The 26,167-nt window shown below is 36.3% G+C and overlaps 1 protein-coding gene across 9 annotated transcripts in view; it reads left to right on the top strand.

The window, feature by feature from the left end:
- Positions 1 to 26,167, top strand: part of EHBP1 (EH domain binding protein 1) — a 340,487-nt gene that overhangs the window by 67,131 nt on the left and 247,189 nt on the right. For all 9 annotated transcript variants that reach the window (XM_045979135.1, XM_045979137.1, XM_045979136.1 and 6 more), the window contains exons 4-5: positions 3,874 to 3,969; positions 8,891 to 8,944. In XM_045979135.1, coding sequence (XP_045835091.1) covers positions 3,874 to 3,969; positions 8,891 to 8,944 — 150 coding nt within the window. The remainder of the gene's footprint in view (positions 1 to 3,873; positions 3,970 to 8,890; positions 8,945 to 26,167) is intronic.

The raw sequence follows: 26,167 nt of genomic DNA, 5'->3' as shown, positions 1-26,167 counted from the left end.
GAAAAAATTATAAAATAAGGCATTTTGTAGGGTTAAGGCCCTAAATTGAGAAATGTTACCTCTTTTCTCTGCTTTGGCACATCAATTGATCTGTCATCTGATTAAAAAGTGAGAACTATTGTAAAAGGGGAACTGGATAATGTGGCCTAATCCTTTGTACCATTATCTGTACTAAGATGCTGGCAAATAAAGAACTAGCCTGCCTTTTCTAACTCTACAAAGATGCAAGAATCCTTTCTGTTACTCCCAATGAAAACCGATCACAGTTCTTGTAGTGCTGATGTTTGCCAGTGTGATGTGCTTTTTCTAATAGATCAAGGTCTTAAGAACCTAAATTAATGTCCCCATGGATTTGTACAATTAGATGTTTATTACCCATATTGGCCATTTTTACTCCATTTAGTGCTCACTCTTTATACCCATATTGGGCTTTTCATTTTTTTGCTAGTTTCAGATTCTTGAATTCTGTTTGAGGTGGAAGTTTTAATTAGTAGCTCCTTGAAAATGAGAATATCTTTTTTCTTTTTTTTCCCCTGTGTTTGCTGCTGTGTACATTCCTGGTTTCTTCTCCAGTAAAATTTACTTGGTCCTATTTTCTCCCTATTATATAATAATTAGCTAATATTATAAAGCTGGTAGTGCCAGCTACTCAGCTGGACTAATTGATTTTGTTACAGTGTCCTAATTTAGGTTGTAAAGTCTCTAAAAGGAATAACAGAAAGCCAGAGCTCTAACTGAGTTGGACGTTTCTTGCTTGGGAGAGAGATGCTGGGTAGAATGGTAAGAAAATGATACCATGCTAGCAGCTTGGGAACTAGCACCCCTAAATCTTTTTTTAATTTTAAAAAATATTTTAATTTGTTAAGCAGATTGTAGTTTTGTTTGTTGAGCAATCTAATTTCTGAGCTCCAAAACTAAGAATTAAAAGAGGTCATTTAGAAGACCAACGTTAGGGTACCTGAGGAAATTATCTGATATTACCATCTACTCTTAACCAGTTGTTAGATAGTTTCTGCATTCCCAGCTTTTCATCTCTGTATCATCCAATAAATGTTAATACTTTTGGGGATAGAAAACTCTTTTCTTGACTACTCTATGAATCAGGGATAGAGCTGGGTATGATGTTGATTAGGTAAAGAAATCTGAACTTAGAAATCATAGAGCTGGTTCTCCTACTCCACTAGTATAGGTGCAGGCACGCTGCTTTAATTGCTTTAGTTTCCTTATCTGGATTAGATCTCCTAAGGATATCTTCAAGTTTAAAGTTCTTTGATGGTCACTTTTTCATTAAGAATTTTACAAAAAGGGGCTACCTGGTTGGCTGAGTCAGTTGATGGTCCACTTGTGATTTGGCTCAGGTCATGATCTCATGCGTCATGAGATCGAGCCCTAAGATAAATTCTGAGCTCAGTGGGGAGTTTGAAGAATCTCTCCCTCTGCCCCGTGCCCCACTTGCTCATGTTCTTTCTTTCTCAAGTAAATATTTTTTTAAAAGAATTTTATAAATATTTTATCTTTTCTGCTGTGAATAAAGTAAGTTCGGTTATTATACTCTTCTTATGTTTTTATTCTATGGGGAGGCTATGAAAATATAATGGTGGTGAGTTTGAAGAGATCAGAGGAATTGCCTGATCTACCATCACAGTACATGAGATGACACAGAATTGTCACAAATCTTCACAGACATTTATGACACATAATTGTCATAAATCTTCAAGATTAAGTATGTAGAATATGTAAAGCAGGGTTTTGATTAAGGATTATCTAAAATAAGCAAAAATTTACTTTTCAAAATGGAGATTGTTTACTTTGTGGAGTCTTTGTTCTAGGATTGTCAGTAGGCGTACTTCCATAACTAGGCAGAGGAATACAGGAATCTCTGGAGATATTTTTTAATCAACAGCGCTGAGCTCGTTACCTTTAGGTATGGTATGCTAAGTCTGTTGTGGTGAGTCTCTGCTTCCCGTTTCCTTACCTGAAGTTTTGTGATTGGAGAGCAATGGAGAGAGAATAGAGGGAGAATTATTGACAATTTATGGGTTGGAGTAGGGGGAATGCTGCTAAACCTGTATCTTATGCTGGTATTTGAACTAACAAGATCATGATATGATTTGAATGGACATAAGTTTCCGTGATCTTGATTCTTTTTCAGTTCTATTTCGTGGGTTCAGATCCAACTTCTGCCACTTACTTGCTGTGCGATCTTGGGCCAGTGTGTGCCTCACTTTTCTCATCTGTGAAATTTGTTCCCTGGTACACATCTGCACTCATATAACTTCTTTCCTGTTATCATGAAGAATTGTCTGTCATTCTGGCAAAGGCCAGTTGTGTCCTTTGCTATCATTAAGGACATTATTCTAGCAATTCTTTCTCTTTTGCATCATTAAATTTTCCCCCTTAACTGGATATTTCCCATTAGCATTAACATATTATCCTCTTATTAAAAAAATTCTCGGGGCACCTGGGTGGCTCAGTGGGTTAAAGCCTCTGCCTTCGGCTCAGGTCATGGTCCCAGGGTCCTGGGATCGAGCCCCGCATCAGGCTCTCTGCTCGGCAGGAAGCCTGCTTCCTCCTCCTCTCTCTCTGCCTGCCTCTCTGCCTACTTGTGATCTCTCTCTCTGTCAAATAAATAAATAAAATCTTTTAAAAAAAAAATTCTCTGACACTTTTTTACCACTAGCACCAGACTATTTTTCTCTTTCTCTTCAACAAAACACCTGAGAGGAATTGATTGTACTTGATATCTTTAATTTCTTTTTTCCTATTCTTTCTTGAACCCATTCCAATCCAATCAGACATTAGCTCTCATTATTCCACTGAAACAGCTTTTGTGAAGTCAGTAATGGCTTCTGCTTTGTTAAATCCTATGCTTATTTCTCAGGCCTTGCCCTGTCTAACTTGTCCTCAAGATTTGGCACAGATGATTGTTACCTTCTCCACAAAGCATTTTCTTCACTAGACTTTCAGGATACCACAAACCTCTGGTTTTCCTTCTGCTATACAAACCCTCTTTTGCTGAGTCCGCCTCATTTCTTGGACCTGTTAATGTTGTTCTCCAAGGTTTATTTCTTGAACATTTATATTCTCTAGCTGTACTCCTTCCCTTGGGATCACTTCATTCTTAAGCTTTAAGTATTATCTGTGTGCTAATGATTCCCAGATTTATTATTCTAGGCACGTATAACCAACTGCCTTTTTGGACATCTATACCTGAATATGTAATAAGCATATATTCTTTTAGTTTTGATTTTTTTATTTCGTCAGTTAATTTTCTTATCCAGCTTTGGCTAGAAATGCCACCACAAATAAAGAACTATAATGGTGACCCCCAAATTTGGGGGGTCTCTAAGCAACCATGATAAACAAGATTTACAAGAAAAAAGAATTTGAAAATTTTAAGTGCTAGAAATATTAATTCTATAAAAACTGTCTTCTTTACTTGCCCCAAATAATACAGATTAATAGGAAATGAACTTAAATGCAAAGTATACACTGTTTTTACTTTCGGAAAGAATGAATTTGCCTTGAAGTGCCTAGATCACAAAATCATTTTAAAAAATATTTCTCCTAATAAAATTTTTATCCAGTCACAAATAATATTTTTTGAAAATATGAGATGCCTCACCTTTACATACGCTTTCATGTGGTGGTTGGGAGAGAGAGTTTTGGTTACAGATGGTAATCTGTAGCTGTCATGTGATAAAATTGTCGTGACCCAAGTTTAATGCTTGAGAAGTCTTATTTGACTAATCATTTTTGTTTCAAGGAGACTACAGATCTGATGGATAGTTTAATAGGGTTGATAAATTCTTGTAAATTATTAACATTGCATTTCCTGTACTTATATTGAAGCCATTATTTCTATTCTGGTAGGCTCATAGCTGGCAACCTGGAATAAAAAATCCGTATCGTGGTGTTGTAGTGTGGCCTGTTCCTGAAAACATTGAAATCACTGTGACACTTTTTAAGGTAAGTTTCATTATTATTATATAGTCATAGTTCTAAATGACAGAATATTTCAGTATTTGTTGTTCTATATATTTTAGTCCAAACTGGTTCCTTGAGGTCATTATATTTATGGATATAGCAATTTATAACAGTGTGGGGGAATCAGGGTATTTCATGGTCTGTGAAGTCAGAATAATTTGGGAGCCCTTTTGAACTTGTTACAATTGAGATCTGTTAGAATATTTCTTTTACTACTTACTACATTCTACCCTCAGGAAATTTTAAAGTGCTTCTTTGTGGAAAGCTGAGGTTTGTGGAATTTTTAGTCCTAAGCCTCATTTTGTTAGTCCTGTTTGACTAAATACAAAATATGTTTTAAAATTAGTATTCAAGGGCGCCTGGGTAGCTCAGTTGGTTAAGTGGCTGGCTCTTGATTTTGGCTTAGGTCATGATCTCAGGGTTGTGGGATCCAGTCCTGCATCAGGTTCTGTGCTCAGCAGGGACTCTGCTTGAGATTCTCTCTCCCTCTCTCTTTGTCCCCCCTCCCCCGACTCTCTCTCTCTCTCTCAAATCAGTAAATAAATCTTTAAAATCAGAATTTGAGGAGTATTTTATTGATGTTAATGTAGGAAGTTCTAAGTTGATTTTGGTAGCTACTTTATTGATACTAATATTTTACAAATACTGCAGCTTAAAAGCAAAATTCTGGTTGTAAATTCAAAGGGCAGATCCCAAAACATAGCTGTGTATATACCTACCTGCCAGTTATATATACATACATGCTGTTTCCTTGAAGGTCTTCCATATTTCCTGAAACATTATAAAGTAGTCTCCACCAAGTCCTCATTAAGCACTAGAATATTTACTTTCCTAACTAACCCCTTACCTGCTTCAAAAGAATGGTGGAGAAAAGTCTCATTTTTAGCCTTTTTGAAAGTGATGAAATTAGAAAACAAATGCTTTATATCTTCCTTGAAGCATTCCAGTTGTATTGAAGTTACTTTTGCAGGACAGAAGGGATGAGACAATACCTGCTCTTCCTTTTTTTTTTTCCCCAGAAAGTTCAGGGCCATCCTATAGCCCTTCAGCCAGCTATCCTAAAAGCCTGTTACTAAATCCCCATTATCCATATATCTCCTACTGGAATGATACAGGAAGCTTGATAGAGAGAAGCAAGACCTGTAACTCTCACGGTAACCCTAAGGTTGTGTAATTATTCCTGTGTACTATTGTTCAGAAAACTGAGACTAAGGAAGAAGGTCTCTTGCTAAGTCACAGTGATTTAGCCCTCTTTTTTCTACTACACTGTATGACCTATTCCGTAATAAAAACTACGATGAATATAAATTAAAACAGCAGGATCTCTGATATGCTTGAGGAAGATTTTTAAGTAATCCCTTGAGTATTTTGATTTGGTTTGCTGTTTACATTGGGAAAGATGAAATGAATGGACATAGTTTCTCAACTTGAAAAAATGACAGAGAGTAAGGGGCTAGAATAGAGCTGATAAATAATTGACTGCCATGTGTTTGGGAAAAGGATATGCACTATCTGAGTGATTCTGAGTTGAAAGTGGCTGTTGAAATGTAGTACTTGGAGGATTAAGAGATAAGTGTTATTTTCAAGTACTGCTCTGATGGGAATGTTGAGCATATCCTTATCATGGAACTTTTATGACTTCGAGAGTTAGTCTGTAGAAAAAAGCCCAAATACCCTTTTCTTCCCAGTTTGTTGTAGTAAACAGCTCTGTTTAGTTGTGCTATTGAGGCAACCTTGTGATTATTTTAAATATTTAAAAAAATTTTCAGTGGCCATTTTTATCTTCCCAACCCTCCAACTCCCTCAGAATTCTAATAAAAAGGCAGAGAGGTAAAACAGCCTTTCATTCGTACAGTGTAACTTTTAGATCTTGTTTTTTACAGCATTTAAAATATTCAAGTGGAAAAGTTTTTCATGTTTTCCTTTTTCTTTTACTCATATTAAAGTTTCACAATTCATTTAATCTTGAAATTTGCAAGTAGGAAAGGATTGCGCTAAACCCTCTTGTCCAAAGTGTGGTATTCATAGAGGTGTACTCAAAAACAAAACGCTTTTATGAAAAGTTAGCATTATGTTTCATTTTCCTATGACTTAGCCAGAAATTAATTTTTTTAGTCTGCTTGCCTGTTTTTGAAATTTGAATAGATTGAAAATGCCTATTTCTAGTTAAAAAAAAAAAAAGCCTTTAGGTTTTTAAAAAGAAAACTGATTCTTAAGCCATTTTCAATTTTTCTCTTTACTGCAGTGGTGAGAAAGGAGACTTCAGAAGGTAGAAAGTAGGATACAGAGAAGACTTAATTGATTCAAGCTAGAAGCAATTTTCATTACAAATGTTTTTGTCTGATCAATAATATAAATAGTTAATTGTGTAGCTATGCCATTTAAAAATGGCCTGAAAATAAATACTATTATTGCTCTTTTACAAGTTTTGATTGACTTTGCCCTATCAGATGTGTCCCTTGATTCCTTGGTCCTGCTGAGCTTATTCTTGTAAGAGTAATACATCATCTGTGTTTTTAAAAAAATGTTTCACCTGCTTTAGAATTAATGCATGTCATATGTAAGACACTGTTCAATATTTGTCAAATTATAGGATATAGTTATTAATAAATTCATTCCTCAATTCTTTTTTTTTTAAGATTTTATTTATTTGTTTGACAGACAGAAATCACAGGTAGGCAGAGAGGCAGGCAGAGAGGGAGAGGGAGGCAGGCTCCCTGCTGAACAGAGAGCCCAATGTAGGGCTCGATCCTAGGACCCTGGGATCATGACCTGAGCTGAAGGCAGAGGCTTAACCCACTGAGCCACCCCAGGCGCCCCCATTCCTCAAATATTCTTGCGAGGTTGCTGTGTGCCTGATACTTTTCTAAGTCCTGGGGGACAATGTAGTAAAACTGGACCAACAGTGTAGCCAAAAGTCAGACAGACCTGGAATCATAACATTGTTTTACTACTTATTAATTGTTCACTGTGAAATGGTGCATCTTTTAGTTCTCAGGTTTCTGTTCTTTTAAATGGGAATAAAAACAGTACCTATTTCATAAGTTGCTGTGATAATGAAAACAACACAATAACTGGGGCAGAGTGTGTGCTCAGTAAGTATTTATTGTATTTTTATTAATTATACTAGCTGTTCTGGAGCTATGCTGCATTCCTCAGCAAAATGGGGGAAGGGCAGCCAGGAAGGGTGGTAAGATGTCTCTTTCCTCTCAACATTGTAGTACACTATATTACTTGGTCTCTAAAGTAGCATTGTTTGTGCCCTAAATCACTCATGGAAAAGTTCCTTCAACCTTTATTTACAGTAGTCTCTCTCCATAAACCTAGTTCATGGGCAGGACCAAGCTGAGGAAACAAGTATCAGGTAGAAATCCCTTCCTGTACTTTCTCTTCTAGCTTCTCCTACTTCCCCCTGCCTATCGCCACCAAAGAAACTCCTTCTCAGCAGATTTTTATCCCATTTGTGTGAATTTACTCATAGAACTAAATAGCCTCGCTACAGCTCAGAAATCAGTCAGTTACCATGCTTTAAAGTGAAAAATAAGTAAATAAAGAAGTGACTAAGGAGCCTGGAATTTATCTGGTAGGTTGTAGGTGTCATTAAAGAAATCTGAGTTGGTACTAACGTGGTCAGAATTGTGGTTTGGGTGAATAATATGTGTATAAGATTGATTGGAGGGTAGAGAGACAGAGAGAATGTTATAGTCACTTTTATCTTGAAATAGCTTAGGACCAAAACTCAACTGTGGCAGTAGAAGCAAAAGATTATTAATACACTAAAATGGAATCGATCATGAATAAGATACTTCCGTATGAGAAGCATGTGGGACCTGAGTCCCGCTAGAGGAATAGCAGAGCCCATTTTCCATCTATGTGCACTTGCTCAATTTTAGAGTAGAATGTTGAGCCCAAAGCCTTTATTTAAATATTCCCTTATTTTCAGTACCTCTATCCTTCTGCCTTCTCTACTATATGAAGTTAAATTTGAATAAGTAAATGGACATGTTATGTGACCCCATAACTTTCCTTTTTATGTCTTACATTCTGTTGCCTTTTGCCTTTACTTACTGGAATATCTATGGAAATCTTATATACTCCCACCTAGCCCAGGTGCTTTCTCTCTCATCAGGCTTTTCTGTTCATTCCTAGACGTGATGTGTTGTTTTCTAATCTGTGGTGAAACCATGTATTTCTTTCATCATATTTATTTAGATTAGTTGTGTTTGTCTTCAAAGGCAAGGACAGCTATGTTTGAATTCATATAGCACATTTCCAGTTTCTTATATGATAAGTACCAGATATATATTTGTAAAATAAATACGTAAATGTGCCTTTTTTTCCTTTTTAAAATTTGCATTGGTTGGAGTATCCATTACCGTATCTCCCATTTCTGAGAGGGTTGATGGGAGGGGAGGAAGGAGGAAACAGCCATGCCATTTTGCCATTTTGTGTAGATTATGGAGTCCCTTGGGGTGCTTTAAAATTACAAATGACCTCTGCAGAAGAAAACCTTTTCTCAAGTGATACTGTTATTTTGAAAGTATAAAAGGATAAAACAAGATGAGGGCTTCATATGAGCATTTATATTTTATATTTTATAAAAGTGCTTCTTAAATTCACTCACTAAATTATCCATCTTTCTGATTAGGTTTCTTTTTTTCTTGTCATTGGTGCTATGGTGGAAGAGTTATATGCATCAACATAAGTAAAATAGAGAATTTTTCAATATAAAATAAGGATTTAGGTGTAGAGAAATTGTGGAAGTTTCATCAGAGTAGGTTATTCTGCTTCTCCTTTTTAAAAGTTGGTAAAAGCTAAAAGCAAGGCTGTTTGTATGCTCTTGATTGGATTAATGGGTTTAAAGAAATATATCTCAATTTTGTATTTTGCTTTTTTTTAACAGGATCCTCATGCAGAGGAATTTGAAGATAAAGAGTGGACATTTGTCATAGAAAATGTAAGCTAATGGCAAATTTCATCACCTTTCACGTTGTTGACTATATACAGTGTTGAAGTACACTAGCATTTTGGTGGTAGGAGAAATGTTGCCTTCTGAAAATTAAATAGTGATTTGTAGCTTTTAGAATTTTTTTAAAAATGAAATGATAGCCAATAGCAGAATTATTTTTAAGAAGTACTTTTCTTAAAACGGTTAAAGTAAAAATACTGAATTATATGTATACTTTGTATTTGGTTTGGAGCTTGAGGTATACTGTGTCTTACCCATCTTTCTATCTGTTTAGCATCTAGCATAGTAAATGCTTATTTAAACATCTGTTGAACAAAATCATGAATGACCTTTGATATCTTTAAAAATAAAGTACATGTGGGGCACCTGTGTGGCTCAGTGGGTTAAGCCTCTGCTTTCAGCTCAGGTCATGATCCCAGGGTCCTGGGATCGAGCCCCGTATGGGGCTCTCTGCTCAGCGGGGAGCCTGCTTCCTCCTCTCTCTGCCTACCTCTCTGCCTACTTGTGATCTCTGTCTGTCAAATAAAATCTTAAAAAATAAATAAATAAATAAATAAAGTACATGCTTTAACTCTTTGGGTTGAGGAGTTCTAGACGGGTGCTTTAATATTCATCTTCAGTTGGGTCACCTGGGTGTCTCAGTTGGTTAAGTGTCTGCCTTTGGCTCAGGTTATGGTCCCAGGATCCTCAGATCGAGTCCCGTATGGGGATTTCTGTTCAGCGGGGAGCCTGCTTTTTCCCCCACCTCTGTCCCTTAACCCAAATGTGCTCACACTCTCTTGCTTTCTCTATTCAAATAAATAAAATCTAAAATCTTAAATAATCATCTTCGATTACTTTAAATATTGTGGAATCCCAAATGATTAACAGGCATAATATAGGTGTTCAGTACATATTTTCAAATGGGGATTAGGGAAGATAGGCAATGAAAATATAGTGAATTAAGAAAGTGGGTTCTGGAGTCAGACCTGATTTCAAGCCTTAGCTCTGCTCTTATAAACTGTGTGATTGTGGTAAGTTTCTTAACTTCTCAGCCACAAATTTATAGGGTTGTTTTGTGAATTAAATAGGTCCAGTGAATATTAGTTTTACCATTTACCATGTCATCATCATGATCACCATTAAAGTTCTAAAATAGATTTATAACAGATTTATAACATGCTTTGGTTGTAGCAGTTTCTTCCTTCCAGAGTCAGTGTACAGTCTTTGTTGTATATCTCAGTGATGGAAGGAATACCACACTTTTTCTAGCAGTAGCTGGGCCATTTTTAGTCCAGGGGAGCTGGGAAGCTTGGGAAGATAGGTCCAAACATGATAGGGAGTGTTCGGATGACTGGATAGCAAACCAATGTAATTGTGTTGAATGTTCACACATGTTAACAGTTCTGGCCTTCTCTTAGGATAGAGGTGAACATGATTATGCTTGGAGGAGTAGTCATTGAAGTTTTAAAAACAAACTCAGACTTCTTGAAATTGATTACAGCTTAAAAAGCTAGCTTTCATTCTCATAAGATCTTACTTCTCCCCAGTGGATGATCTCTCAGTTTTTAATACTCATGACTCAGTGATACATCTGAAGTCTCTTAGTTAACTGATGTGTTAAAGAGCTAGCCAATTAGATTTGGGTTGTAGTTGATGGTAAAAACTGTATTTGTCTAGAAAGTTGTTCTTATTACACAATGAAGATAGAGACATACCAGTTCCAAGTTTCTGAAGAATGGTATTATAAACTAATACACTGAAGGGGGTGTATAAGTCTCTTATTATAGCAAGAATAAACAGAATGTATTAAATGAATACTGTGAGGTGTGAGAAAGTTTAAAAATAACCTTGGGACGCTATATAAACCTTTTCCTAGGTTACAGCTCCCCTCAGTGGTTAAGTGGTAAAATTGACTCTTATCTAGAGAAACAGTTCTTTCCCTATAGCAGTAACATGTTACAATGTTGTATTCTGCCCTACATTTTAAAAGTGTGATGGGCTTCCCCATTACTTCCGGTAGACTAAAATCTGGGCTTTGTTTGAGTCTGTTGGTAAATTGCTCTGACATTGAAAAGGCATGTTCTCTGAATGGGGAATATTAATGGATCTTTCTTTTCTTTGCACTTTGTGTTATAACCCCATAGCCGATAGTAAAAAAAAAGTTTAATTTTATTTTAATATATACCAGTAAAGCAGAGAATTCTCCAAAATAGATTACCATAACAGATTTATTGGGTACCTACTGTATACAGGATACTGTGTAGAATGCTTGATAAACCTATCTCATTTACTCATTACAATAACACTGTCAGATATTAATAATCTTATTCTTATGAATAAAGAAAATGAGATTTAGAGAATCTAAGTAACTTGCTCGAGTTATATTGCTGCAAAATTAGGATTTTATCTAGTCTTGTCATTCTCCATGGCCTGTGCCCTTAACTTCTATGCAATAACTACCTCTCTTATTGTTAAAGGTAGAAAGAAATAATTTGAAATTGTGGAGCCATGCAGAAGTTTTAGTCAGGCTTCCCTAGTGATAGACCTATGTGAGGTACATATGTGTAATATTAGTAGTAAACGTAGTCTTTAGTTATTGTACATATTCAGTCTAAAAGTTATTGACTGCTTCTAGACATTACAAAATGGAATTAAAGAATTTATCAGTCCCCAGAATTCTGAATACCTTTTCTCAAAACAACTTTTCTTCCTACTTTGTATAAATTGAGGTAATACTGTCTTCATTTTACTGGTTCTTTTGTTTCTGGTCACAGAAAAGATTTCCTGATTGTTTCTGAGTTTTCTTCTTTGGATCAGAAAGCTACTTATAACACAGGTTCAAACTTTAGAGGCGATTTTACTACTGTTAACTTTGGATAAGTTATTTAATTCTTTATAGCCTCAGTATACTTAGGTATAGAATGATGGTATTAATGTCTACTATGTAGATTATTGCAAATTAGAAATAGTGTATAGGAAGCATATAGTTCAGTAAGGGGTAGCTATTTTTATAATGTTTTTTCTAGAGGATATGGAAAAATGTAAAGGAAGCCCTAGATTTCCAAACTTACTATTATAGGATTTTAGTTTTTCACTCTTTTACACCACTTGTCTCTCAGCAGTTCTAGACTTCATTATTATCTCAAGAAATGACAAAGCAACTTATAAATATCTCATTTGGGTTAAACTTAAACGTATTTTTATGTTTTGAAAATTTTCAGCTTTTGATTTAGGACATCTTCCCCTTAAAAATTGAAACTAAAATTAAGGACCAGGTTGTTTTCTGAAATTAAACAGGAGCTGGTAATTTGTTAATATCTACCCCTGGACCAGACATTGTATGTTTGTGCTTATCTTTCCACAATATGAATATATGAATATACTTCAAAAACAAATTTAAATGAGTGTTAAATTATCCTTTATTTTGGATTGTTTCAATCCATTCACAGACCATCAAGATCAGATATCACAAAGCAACATGTTTCTTTTCTTTTCTTTTTTTTTTTTTAAAGATTTTATTTATTCATCTGACAGAGATCAAAGTAGGCTGAGAGGCAGGCAGCAAGAGAGGAAGGAAAGCAGGCTCCCTGACTAGCAGAGAGCCCGATGCCAGGGATCCCAGGACCCTGGAATCTGACCTGAGCCGAAGGCAGAGGCTTTAACCCACTGAGCCACCCAGGTGCCCCTACATGTTTCTTTTTTTATCTACCATAATATAATAATGTGTGTCCACCCAAGCAGTTGACATTGTGGGTTTTATTTTAATGTGGAACCATAATAGTTATATTTAGAAAACAATTTAATTTTCTTTCGTGGTGCTTTGTTATCCAATGAAAACCAGAACCAGTATATTTGTAAATTATACGCATAAGTCATAGTTGTGAAAACTAAAATTAAAAAATTTATTCTTTATATTCTTTTAGTTTTTGAGTGAGTCAGAAATATGTATTGATGAAAAGCACCAATCCAGGTTGAATTATTAATTCAGTCAATCATTTTGCAAACATTTAATGTGAATTTTCTAATTCACAGAATTAGAATTTCTAATTCTAAATTAGAATTCTAATTTTCTAGATTTCTTATTCTAAAATTCCTAGAATTTTGTTAATATTGAAGCTACAAAATCACATAAGACATGCAGAATTTCATTGATTCTTAGATGCATATTTCCCCCCACATTTTAACTTATCTGAAATTGGATCATCTTAAATTTGTGGTGTCCCATAATTACAACTGATAGTGTTGTTTTCTTTCTTAGTGCTATATAGGATGATAGTGCATCATTTAAAAACCAGTGGAGACTTGTATTTGATGGTGTGAAGTATCCTGTCCTCCTGAAATTTATAAACTGTTATGGGTGTTGTATAATTAAAGAAATGCAAGGAAAAAAGATTCTTTTAGGAGATTTAAAGGAGGGCAGCATCAGGGAAGGGTTTCTGGAGGAAGTGGCTACAGAGCTTAGTTTAAAAAAAAACGGAGGGGTGCCTGGATGGCTCAGTTCATTGGGTGTATGACTCTTGATTTTGGCTCAGGTCATGATCTCAGGATTGTGGAGTCGAGCCCTGTGTCAGGCCCCATGCTAGGCATGGAGCCTGCTTAAGATTCTCTTTCCCGTCCCTCTGCCCCCTCCCTGCTTAAAAAAAGAAAGAATTAAAAAAAAAAAAAAAAAGGATTTATGTAAAAAAGAACTCCAGGCAGAGAAAAGAAGGATCAGGTAAGGGCAAGAGAGACAGTGGTGAATTTAGGATAGTATCTGTTCTTGATCAGATAATTGAGAGGAAGAGAAAGAAAACACCAAAAAACGAAACCAACTAAAACAAAACATGAACTACCCACCAAATATCAGTAGACCTCTATTTTTTAAAACCATTAACACAGGAAAGTTAATATTAGGCATATGATTTACATGAGGTGCTGTGTCCTCCTTAGAGGAGATGAAGAGGGTATCTTAATGTGTTTTCTTGGGGCCACCTATCCAGTCCTCCCACTGTTTCTACCTGTTACCAATGAGATGGGCAGTTTGGCCATCATAGTCCTTTTTTTATTTCTGTTTATTTGATATTACCTCCAGAAGCCATTTCAATGGATTGGGATATTCATTGTGTTAATTCCAAGGCAGTACTATATCCTCCTCTGTTTTGTTTCTTTTATTTAATTATATTGAACAAGATTGGTTGCACAACCAAACTCACCTGACCAGAATACCATTACACCAAGAATAGAGATGACATAATCGCTCATACAATACAAGGTAAACAGTCTAAAATCACGGTGTTTCTGACCTCATTAATTTTATGTTTGAATCCTCCTCTGAAATCAAGTCAGTCTCTTGATCTCACAAAGTTGTAATCTGATAAGTTATCTCTGCTTTTTCTTTCAGAAGAAAAAATACATATAGATGCTTCTTCTTTCCTCTAAATAATTTTCTTCTGTGTCATCTCAGCCAAGAGATCTCACTCCAATGGCTGGGTAAAGACTGGCTATTTTTATAGGAACTGTAGCTTGCAGTTTCTTCCATTTAAACTGGTATAGCTTCTTCAGGAACCCCAGACTGGGATTATTTTTTCAGCACCAAGGAACTCATGAATACTAAAGTTCCAAAGCGTGAATAATACATAGAAGAATACTACAACCCACATGCCACAAAAATAAGAAGCCTCTCCTCCCCACAACAACTTATAATTTAAGTATCAATAAGAGATGGCCTAGCTTTTTTTAGGGTAGGACTTTTGCCATAGTATAGTCCTACTTATAGCCTGCCTATTAATATTCCACCCCACAGAAATGTGACCCAATTAATTTCCTTGAATCTAATTAGTCCCTCTTGACCTTCCTTCTGAGGTGGCGAGGAGGTTCAATCTTCCACTAGGAACACTCTGCTTTTTGTTCCTCTGTTAACCCAATAACTAGAGTGGTTTGGTCGATAATGCCTATATATGTGTTTACTGTATTATATACTATATATACCCAACGTTTAAAAGTCTCAACTTAAGTGTTTAAAATTATTTCAAATGTACACTAAAGTAGCAGGAATAATATGATGAATCTCTGTGTACCTACCTCTCAGCTTTAGGAATCGTATTTTGCCAAACTTACTTCATCAGTCTTTCCACTTTCCTTTACCAGATAATTTAAAGAAAATCTCAGATATTGTATCATTTTTGATGTAAATAATGAAGGCCACTTTTGATTACTGTTAGTTTAGAAGCTCGCGAAAAGATACTGGTGTGTCACACTGGACCAGAGGGACATCACAGATATATTCAGAACATTTCATCCAAAAGCAACAGAATACACATTCTTCTCTAGTGCACATGGAACATTCTCCAGAATAGATCACATCCTGGGTCACAAATCAGGTCTCAACCAGTATCAAAAGATTGGGATCATTCCCTGCATATTTTCAGACCACAATGCTCTGAAGCTAGAACTCAAGAACAAGAGGAAAGCTGGAAAGAACCACATGGAGACTAAACAGCATCCTTCTAAAGAATGAATGGGTCAACCAGGAAATTAAAGAAGAATTGAAAAAATTTGTGGAAACAAATGATAATGAAAACACAGTAGTTCAAAATCTGTGGGACACAGCAAAGACAGTCCTGAGAGGAAAATATATAGCGGTACAAGCCTTTCTCAAGAAACAAGAAAGGTCTCAAGTACCCAACCTAACCCTACACCTAAAGGAGCTGGAGAAAGAACAAGAAAGAAACCCTGAACCCAGCAGGAGAAGAGAAATCATAAAGATCAGAGCAGAACTCAATGAAATAGAAACCAAAAAAACAATAGAACAAATCAATGAAACTAGGAGCCGGTTCTTTGAAAGAATTAGTAAGATTGATAAGCCCCTGGCCAGACTTATCAAAGAGAAAAGAGAAAGGACCCAAATAAATAAAATCATGAATGAAAGAGGAGAGATCACAACTAACACCAAAGAAATACAGACAATTATAAGAACATACTATGAGCAACTCTATGCCAACAAATTGGACAATCTGGAAGAAATGGATGCATTCCTAGAGACATATAAACTACCACAACTGAATCAGGAAGAAAGAGAAAACCTGAACAGGCCCACCACCAGTAAGGAGATTGAAACAGTCATCAAAAATCTCCAAACAAACAAAAGCCCAGGGCCAGACGGCTTCCCAGGGGAATTCTACCAAACATTTAAAGAAGAACTAATTCCTATTCTCCTGAAACTGTTCCAAAAAATAGAAATGGAAGGAAAACTTCCAAACTTATTTTATGAGGCCAGCATCACCTTGATCCCAAAACCACACAAGGATCCCACCAAAAAAGAGAACTACAGACCAATATCCTTGATGAACACAGATGCAAAAATTCTCACCAAAATACTAGCCAATGGGATTCAACAGTACATAAAAAGGATTATTCATCACGACCAAGTGGGATTTATTACAGGGCTGGAAGTTTGGTTCAACATCCGCAAATCAATCAATGTGATACAACACATTAATAAAAGAAAGAACAAGAACCGTATGATACTCTCAATAGATGCTGAAAAAGCATTTGACAAAGTACAGCATCCCTTCCTAATCAAAACTCTTCAAAGTGTAGGGATAGAGGGCACATACCTCAATATTACAAAGCCATCTATGAAAAACCCATGGCAAATATCATTCTCAATGGAGAAAAACTGAAAGCTTTTCCGTTAAGGTCAGGAACACGGCAGGAATGTTCATTATCACCACTGCTATTCAACATAGTACTAGAAGTCCTAACCTCAGCAATCAGACAACAAAAGGAAATTAAAGGCATCCAGATCGGCAAAGAAGAAGTCAAACTATCACTCTTCGCAGATGATATGATACTGTATGTGGAAAACCCAAAAGACTCCACTCCAAAATTGCTAGAACTTGTACAGGAATTCAGTAAAGTGTCAGGATATAAAATCAATGCACAGAAATCAGTTGCATTTCTGTACACCAACAACAAGACAGAAGAAAGAGAAATTAAGGAGTCAGTCCCATTTACAATTGCACCCAAAACTATAAGATACCTAGGAATAAACCTAACCAAAGAGACTAAGAATCTATATGCAGAAAACTATAAAGTACTCATGAAAGAAATTGAGGAAGACACAAAGAAATGGAAAAAATGTTCCTTGCTCCTGGATTGTAAGAATAAATATTGTGAAAATGTCTACGCTATCTAAAGCAGTCTACACATTTAATGCAATCCCTATCAAAATACCATCCATTTTTTTCAAGGAAATGGAACAAATAATCCTAAAATTTATATGGAAACAGAAAAGACCTCGAATATCCAAAGGAATATTGAAAAAGAAAGCCAAAGTTGGTGGCATCACAATTCCGGACTTCAAGCTCTATTACCAACCTGTCATCATCAAGACAGCATGGTACTGGCACAAAAACAGACACATAGATCAATGGAACAGAATAGAGAGCCCAGAAATAGACCCTCAACTCTATGGTCAACTAATCTTTGACAAAGCAGGAAAGAATGTCCAGTGGAAAAAAGACAGCCTCTTCAATAAATGGTGCTGGACAGCCACATGCAGAAAAATGAAATTGGACCACTTCCTTACAACACACACGAAAATAGACTCAAAATGGATGAAGGACCTCAATGTGAGAAAGGAATCCATCAAAATCCTTGAGGAGAACACAGGCAGCAACCTCTTCGACCTCAGCCGCAACAACATATTCCTAGGAACATCGGCAAAGGCAACAGAAGCAAGGGCAAAAATGAACTATTGGGATTTCATCAAGATCAAAAGCTTTTGCACAGCAAAGGAAACAGTTAACAAAACCAAAGGACAACTGACAGAATGGGAGAAATATTTGCAAAGGACATATCAGATAAAGGGCTAGTGTCCAAAATCTATAAGGAACTTAGCAAACTCGACACCCAAAGAACAAACAATCCAATCAAGAAATGGGCAGAAGACATAAACAGACATTTCTGCAAAGAAGACATCCAGATGGCCAACAGACACATGAAAAAGTGCTCCACGTCACTCGGCATCAGGGAAATACAAATCAAAACCACAATGAGATATCACCTCACACCAGTCAGAATGGCTAAAATTAACAAGTAAGGAAGCGACAGATGCTGGCAAGGATGTGGAGAAGGGGGAACCCTTCTACACTGTTGGTAGGAATGCAAGCTGGTGCAACCACTCTGGAAAACAGCATGGAGGTTCCTCAAAATGTTGAAAATAGAACTACCCTATGACCCAGCAATTGCACTACTGGTATTTACCCTAAAGATACAAACATAGTGATCCGAAGGGGCACATGCACCCGAATGTTTATAGCAGCAATGTCTACAATAGCCAAACTATGGAAAAAACCTAGATGTCCATCAACAGATGAATGGATAAAGAAGATATGGTATATATACACAATGGAATAGTATGCAGCCATCAAAAGAAATGGAATCTTGCCATTTGTGACGACGTGGATGGAACAAGAGGGTATCACGCTTAGTGAAATAAGTCAGTCAGAGAAAGACAACTATCATATGATCTCCCTGATAGGAGGACGTGGAGATGCAACATGGGGGGTTCTGGGGATAGGAGAATAAATGAAACAAGATGGGATTGGGAGGGAGACAAACCATAAGTGACTCAATCTCACAAAACAAACTGAGGGTTGTTGGGGGGGAGGGGGTGTTGGGAGAGGGGGAGGGGAGTTATGGACATTGGGGAGGGTATGTGCTATGGAGAGTACTGTGAAGTGTGTCAACCTGGCGATTCACAGACCTGGACCCCTGGGGATAAAAATACATTATATGTTTATAAAAAATAAGAAATAAATAAAAAATTAACAAAAAATTAACAAAAAAAAAGATACTGGTGTGTCAGAAAGTGATCTACCTACGGGGCGCCTGGGTGGGTTAAGCCGCTGCCTTCGGCTCAGGTCATGATCTCAGGGTCCTGGGATCGAGTCCCGCATCGGGCTCTCTGCTCAGCAGCAAGCCTGCTTCCCTCTCTCTCTCTCTGCCTGCCTCTCTGTCTACTTGTGATCTCTCTCTCTGTCAAATAAATAAATAAAAAATCTTTAAAAAAAAAAAAAGTGATCTACCTACAAATGAAAAAAAAATATTATTTTGGGGGGGCAAGCTTCCTTTTAGATGATTTTTCTTATCTGGTAAGCCCGTGGTTCAAAATTACTTGTCCTTGAAAAGTGGAATTTTTGTACCTATTTCCACATAGAAAATATTTAACCTAATATTAGAAACAACAGAGCTTCCCTTCCATATCCCTCAGAATTAAACTCCTACATTTGGAATAGGAAACTCGTAGTTGAGACAGGTTTTACCTGGTCTTCTAATTATCCTGTCAACTTGCTGTTGTATGTGATTATGTGAATAGTGCCTGACTGGCTGTGTAAATTAGATAGGGTATTCTACATATGGCTAGTTAAATGAAATTTTGTCAGCTAGCTCACTCTCCGTTTGGTCAAATTTCAGAGAAAGTCTGTATATATACATTTTTTTTCTGCTTAGTTTTCTCATTTAATGTTAAATATTTAATGTGTTGTTCTAGTTCAGCAATCTTTCAGATTGTACTTCTTGAAGAAAATTCCATATCCTTTGTTCTCAAATGACCCTTTGGCTTTAAAGAAAATAATAGAGAAATGTTTGTTTCAGGTAAAAGGGAAGTATACCCAAGAATGATTATATGTGCCTAGAACCTGTCAGAATCCTCAAAATTTTAAGATTCTTGTGTAACTCTATTGGTTTAAATACTTAATTTTCCATTTTCATCTTGCTTAATGTCTGTATTTTTTGTCAGTTACCTGTCAATTTTATCAGAGCATATTAATTAGAAGAAAGCAAGTTTTTCATCTTCAGATTCTCCATCCTAAAATTCTTGATGTAGGAAGGGAGCACATATGGATTAAAATCTAAAGTCAACTGTACTGTATTTATTTATGTATAATGCAAGAAGCCCTAGGTTAAAATTATAAATAAACTACTGCATGTGAAATAATTTATTTCATATTGTAGTTTACTTTGTGAACTGTCTTAGCTAACAAACTTAAGGGTTTTATTTTATAGCAATGAAGCCCTCTTTTTATACCATTACGATGTAGATGCTATTGAGTAGTCTTTTTGGTTGATTTTCTGATATTTATTTATTTATTTTTATTTTTTGCCAATTTATTTATTTATTTATTTGACAGAGATCACAAGTAGAGAGGCAGGCAGAGAGAGAGGAAGGGAAGCAGGCTCCCCGCTGAGCAGAAAGCCTGATTCGGGACTCCATCCCAGGGTCCTGGGATCATGACTTGAGCCGAAGGCAGAGGCTTTAACCCAGTGAGCCACCCAGGCACCCGATATTTATTTATTATGTGGAGCTTCATCTTACTGATGTTAATCATACCTTACAAATCAAGCAAGTAGAGCAGTAAAATAAAATTTTATTGAAGTCTTAATACTTACAGTTCCTTATTTATTTACCATCTTGGTTAAATGTGTACTGTGTGGCAGATATTTGATAGTTATTTAGAGTGTAATAGTGAAAAAGATGCAGACCCTGACTCTAGGTATCCTACAGTCTAGACGGAAATGACCAGGCAACCACTAAGATAGGACTATGTATACAGCATTGCATGTGCACATGGAGAGGGTATAGAACCCCAGTCTTGATGGGCGAGGGGAGGCCTTCTAATGAAAGTGATTTGTAAGTTAAAACCTAAAAGATAAGGTTTTTCTAATTCTTTATCTGTAACCTCAAAATCCAGAATCTCTACTATCTAAAGACATTAAAAAATGTGTATTTTTTAAAAATTTGGTTCAAAGTCATTTTGTGACAAAACTTGTCCTGACCTGAAGTGAAGCTATTTGTAGTATTTACTGTGATTGGTTATTCATTTTGCTGCAGAAATATTTGACCGTGAGTGCTGCCTCACAGCACTTGGGAGTGTTGCTGTAATTTAGGCACTGTAATACAGGCACAGGCACTGTATTGCCTAAAATCAATATAAGAGATTTCGGATAAAAGATTAAGTACTTCTGATGGTGCAGGGAATTTAGAGAGTGCTTAAGGTGGTTGAATTAGCTTGAGCAGAGGCAAGAGATATTTTGGCTCCTCTGTGAAACAGCATATAGTTCAGTAGGTTACTTTCTAGAATATTTAATTTTTTAAAATATTGGTTAGGAGCTTCTGGCTAGCTCAGTCAGAGCAGCATGAGAGTCTTGATCTTGGGGTAGGGAGTCCCGCATTAGGCATAGAGTTTACTTTAAAAAATATTGGTTGATTTTTCTAGGGTTATAGTAATTTATAACCATTTAGTTGAATTTTATAATAATGAAGGAGTTAAAGAATTGACTGTATAGTTGCTGTGAACCTACAGATTTCCATGGTTCACCTGGTTGGTAATGGTGGTAAAGGAAAGAAGTGTTGATGTTGTTGGTTTTAAATTAGGATTCACTGCTCTAAAATCATTCATGTCATTTTTTTAAACAATGCAGGTATCTGGGCCCCAGCTTGGACCTACTGAATTGAAATTCTTTTTTTTTTTTTTTAAAGATTTTATTTATTATTTATTTGACAGATAGAGATCACAAGTAGGCAGAGAGGCAGGCAAAGAGAGAGGAAGGGAAGCAGGCTCGCCTCCGAGTAGGGAGCCCGACGTGGGGCTCAATCCCAGGACTCCGGGATCATGACCTGAGCTGAAGGCAGAGGGTTTAACCCACTGAGCCACCCAGGTGCCCCCTGAATTGAAATTCTAATGCAAAAGGGAGATGGCTTTGAGTGTATTGGGGTCACCCAATTATTGTTATTTTTTTTTTTCCAAATTAAGGATTTGGAAAATGGAAGTGGGTGAGTGTATAAAACAGTACTTTATACACTGTGAAATGTATTTCAGTATGAAAATAAGTTTATGCCTTCATACTTACATCAGCCAAAAAGATGGTAGTACCTCAGTGGAGTTTATTACAATTTACTTCTCTTTCTGAAATTACTTAGTCATGTAAATGTGGTATATTTAAGATCTTACTTCACCTGAGGGGTGCCTGAGTGGCTCAGTCGGTTTAGTGTCTGCTTTCGGATCAAGTCATGATCCCAGGGTCCTGGGATGGAGCCCAGAGTGGGGCTCCCTACTCAGTGGGGAGTCCGCTTCTCCCTCTCCCTGTGCCCCTGCCCTGCTTGTGCAAGTGCACACATACTCCCTCTCAAATAAATAAACAAAATCTTTAAAAAAGAAAAAAAAAAAAGATCTTCCTTCACCTGCCTTTTAAATAAAACTGTTTGAGCTGATCAATTAATAACTTCATTAATAATATTTGGTAAGTTTTATTAAAGAATACAGACTGTTTTCTGGGGCTCCGGGGTGGCTCAGTTGTTTTAAGTGTCTACCTTAGGCTTAGGTCATGGTCCCTTGGTCCTGGGATAGAGGCCCCCCACCCTGTTGTGTTGCATGGGGCTCTCTGCTAAGTGGGGAGTCTGCTTCTCCCTCTCCCTCTGCCCCTCCACATGCTTGCATGCTCTCTCTCTCTAATAAATAAAATCCTCAAACTATTTTCAAATAAATACTTCTTGTAATCCTTGAGAAATCTCCCTAAAGTGGACATTACTATAATTTCTTTGAGTCCATGAGGTTAAGTGACTAGCTCAAAAACACACAGAAAACAACTTAGCTTGGTTTCAAAGTTAAGTGTTTAGACTCTGAAGCCCCATGCATCTTACCCTGTGTCTGTTCCCTACTCATATACTCATCAAACATTTATTGTCCTAGACACAGGGTATAGAGCCTGGCTGCACTAATTACTTACTATAGGGGATACATAGGAACATCTCTACTCAGATACTAAAATCTGGCTTGAGAGATAAACATGCAAAGCAAGAATAACTGAAATGTACTATGCTAAATGTGTAATGTTGGCTGAAAAGCACAACAGAATTTATAGGTAGATGAATTAATATGGACTGAAATTATCAAGAACATTTTAAGAGCTGCTTGTCAAATGTGGTTGTGTTTATCCTTAGAGGTAGTAGCAGTTTCTATCTTTCTGTATTATAAATTTTCTTCTCTAATATGTACCTCAAGATATTTTTATAATTAAGTCTCCAAAGAATCATTTCATAAAAAGGCAGAAGTCATATGAATTTTAAAGATGAAACGAGAGTTCAAAGAAATGTCATGTTTTGATTGAGCTGCTTCTAGTCCTGGAATCCCTGGTCCCAGGTCCTCAGGGATATGCATCTTACTTCTTTACTCTTAAGGGTAAATTGAAAGGAAAAGTGGAGAAGCATTGCATAGTGGAAAAAGAGGCTTTGGGTCCACTTGGGCCTACACTTGCATCATACTTGCTAGCTGTAAATTTGGCCTTTAAATATATTTATCCTTTCAGAACCTGTTATCTTGTCTGTAAGACAGATATTTTAGAAAATGATAGCTTGGACTAGAGATATTAAAAGCATAAAAAGCATGTAGCACACTGAAAAAACAGTAAGGTCTTAATACATGCTAATAATAATAAGTGACAGAGAGACTTCAAAGGAGAGGAAAATGATAAACTTGGAAGGGAAACTTGAGGGAATATGGAAATTACTAATAAATAAATTAGTTAAGTGATCAGGTTAACAAAGGATCAGGTCATGGAAACACTCAAATACCAGATTTGGAATGGAATGTGCTTGACCAAAGACTGTTCATAAGCCCAGTGCTTCAGAAAGGATATGTTTTGATATATGGAGTCACTTATTCAGCCAATTTGGATCAGTGAAATCAGTGGATCAGTGAAATCCTTCCCTCATTAGGCAGGCAGTAGCCTGCGCTGGTAACAGGTACCATAGCCAGCTTGCTATCACAAGCAAGCAAGGGCTCTTAACCTTAAATTTTGGGATCCTTAGAGGTTCTTGCATGGATGGACTTCAGAGGATTGAGATCTTTTTAATATCTTTTATATCTTTAGTAGGTAAAAGTTTGTAGATGAAGGTCCTTCTTTCTTTTAAAATCAGATATTCAATGAAATCTTTACCTAAAACATTTTAAGGAACACTAGGTATTTTTTTTACAATTTTTGAAAAAAATAGGCTACTGATATGATACAAGCAGGAAAACCACTTTTTAATTTAATTTTATTTTTATTTATTTATTTGACAGAGATCACAAGTAGGCAGAGAGGCGGGCAGAGAGAGAGGAAGGAAAGCAGACTCTCTGCTGAACAGAGAGCCCCATGTGGGGCTTGATCCCAGGACCCTGGGATCATGACCTGAGCCTAAGGCAGAGGCTTTAACCCACTGAGCCACCTGGGTGCCCTGGAAAACCACTTTTCATGTGGATAATTCATTTCGTTTCTTTGTTAACTTCAGGAAGTAGTCCGCCTTTTCTCTTATTTTCTTTAATCTTTTATGCTTTTGCAGACAGCAAATTGAAGGCACTAGCATATACCCAAATAACAATTTTGATTCATACTTAAAAGTTTAAATTTGTTAGAGGTTTGTTAATATATATATATATATATATATACCCATATATATATATATATATACACATTTAATCAAATGACCTTAAAAACTAAAGGAAGTAGAGCAGTAGCATATTTGCATTGTACTAGGCATTTCTACTTAAAGTTGGTAATAGAACAAAAAACATCCTAGTAGATAATTACTGTTTCTCCCAACAACGGTATGTTCTTGGAGAGGATCATAACGTGACTAAAAGGAGAGTTCTGGGAATTAAGGAAGATACCAAAGCCTTGTGTATTTTGTTTCTGTTAGCTAAAAAAATAGTCTAAACTTTAACTTTGTGCTGAACAAATTTGATGGCATATAATTTGTGTAGTTACTACTAAGTCGTAGTAAACTGTAGTCTGTCTTTTTTTTTTTTTAAAGATTTTATTTATTTATTTGACAGACAGAGATTACAAGTAGGCAGAGAGGCGGGTAGAGAGAAAGGAGGAAGCAGGCTCTCCATGGAGCAGAGAGCCCGACGCGGGGCTCGATCCCAGGACCCTGGGATCATGACCTGAGCTGAAGGCAGACGCTTTAACCCACTGAGCCACCCAGGCGCCCCTGTAGTCTGTCCTCTAAACCGCTAGAGTTGTGATGGTTTCTTCTTCCTGCTTCATCCTTCAGACCTTTTCCCTGTAGATGAATGAGAAAGACAGCCACAGTTACTTTCAGTTCTGTTTTTTGCCAGTTGGAAGGAGGAAGCTGATAAATGAGACAGCTATCAAAACAGACCTCTACTACTACCTTAGAGATATTTGAAACCAACAGTGTATTTGAGCATTTTTTTACATGTTTATTTGTAGAAATTTAGCAGTTAGAGGACACTAGTGCATAGAAGATGTTATGAATCTGTGTGAGGCCTTTTTCCCCCTGACGACAAGCATTAGAAGAGACTTGGTAATTGCATTACAGTAGGGTACTAATGATAGACACTCTAGACTTTTAATAGAAAAATATTTAAGATTTTTTCAATTTACCTCTTTCACTGTCTCTCTCCATATTCTCTCAGAAATATGTAAATAAAACTTCCTTAGTCTTAAAATGGAATGCGTTTTTGGCATTCTAGTTTTCTGCCACACTAACCACCTTGAAAGACCATGTTGGAGACTTCCTACATAATTCTTTGCTCAAAGACAACCTGAAGTGAATTATAAAAACAAACAAAAACTCTTTAAAATTTAAGTAAATTGGGGTGCCTGGCTGACTTGGTTTGGTAGAGCATGGGACTCTTGATCTTGAAGTTGTGGTTTTGAGCCCCACATTGAGTGTAGAGATTAAAATTTGTTTATTTCTTGTATAGAACTGGAACTTTGCCTTGTGTAATTAGATATAGTTACATCTGTACTGATAAAGAAGCAAATGGAATTGCTGACATATAAGAGGTGTGTAACTGATTAGAAAAGCAAAATTTACATGTTCACTTCAGATCCATATGAGCTTGAGAATACAAAACTGTCTTGGTACTTTCATACCTTTAAGCTCTCCAGAAAATAAGTGAGATTTTCAGAATTCTGTGGATGATGTATTATCCTACCATTTTTTTTCTATTTTAAATACAAAATTTCTCTTTAAAATTTTATTTTTTGATTCTTTTTATGACATACTTCTTAATTTTTCTATATCATTAAACCAATGAGGCATTTTTGCCTAGTATGTCTCTGTGCTCTAACATAAATTAGGTATAATAGTTTATTTTTATTAGCATTGTGACTACTAGACATTGATGAAGTACAGCATCTTGTAATAATCTTTTTTAAAAATATTTTTATAATTCT

The sequence above is a fragment of the Meles meles genome, chromosome 15 (assembly GCF_922984935.1).
Source record: "Meles meles chromosome 15, mMelMel3.1 paternal haplotype, whole genome shotgun sequence".
NCBI lineage: Eukaryota > Metazoa > Chordata > Mammalia > Carnivora > Mustelidae > Meles > Meles meles.
The sequence above is the reverse complement of the archived record's forward strand: the minus strand, read 5'-3'. Positions and strand labels throughout refer to the sequence as shown.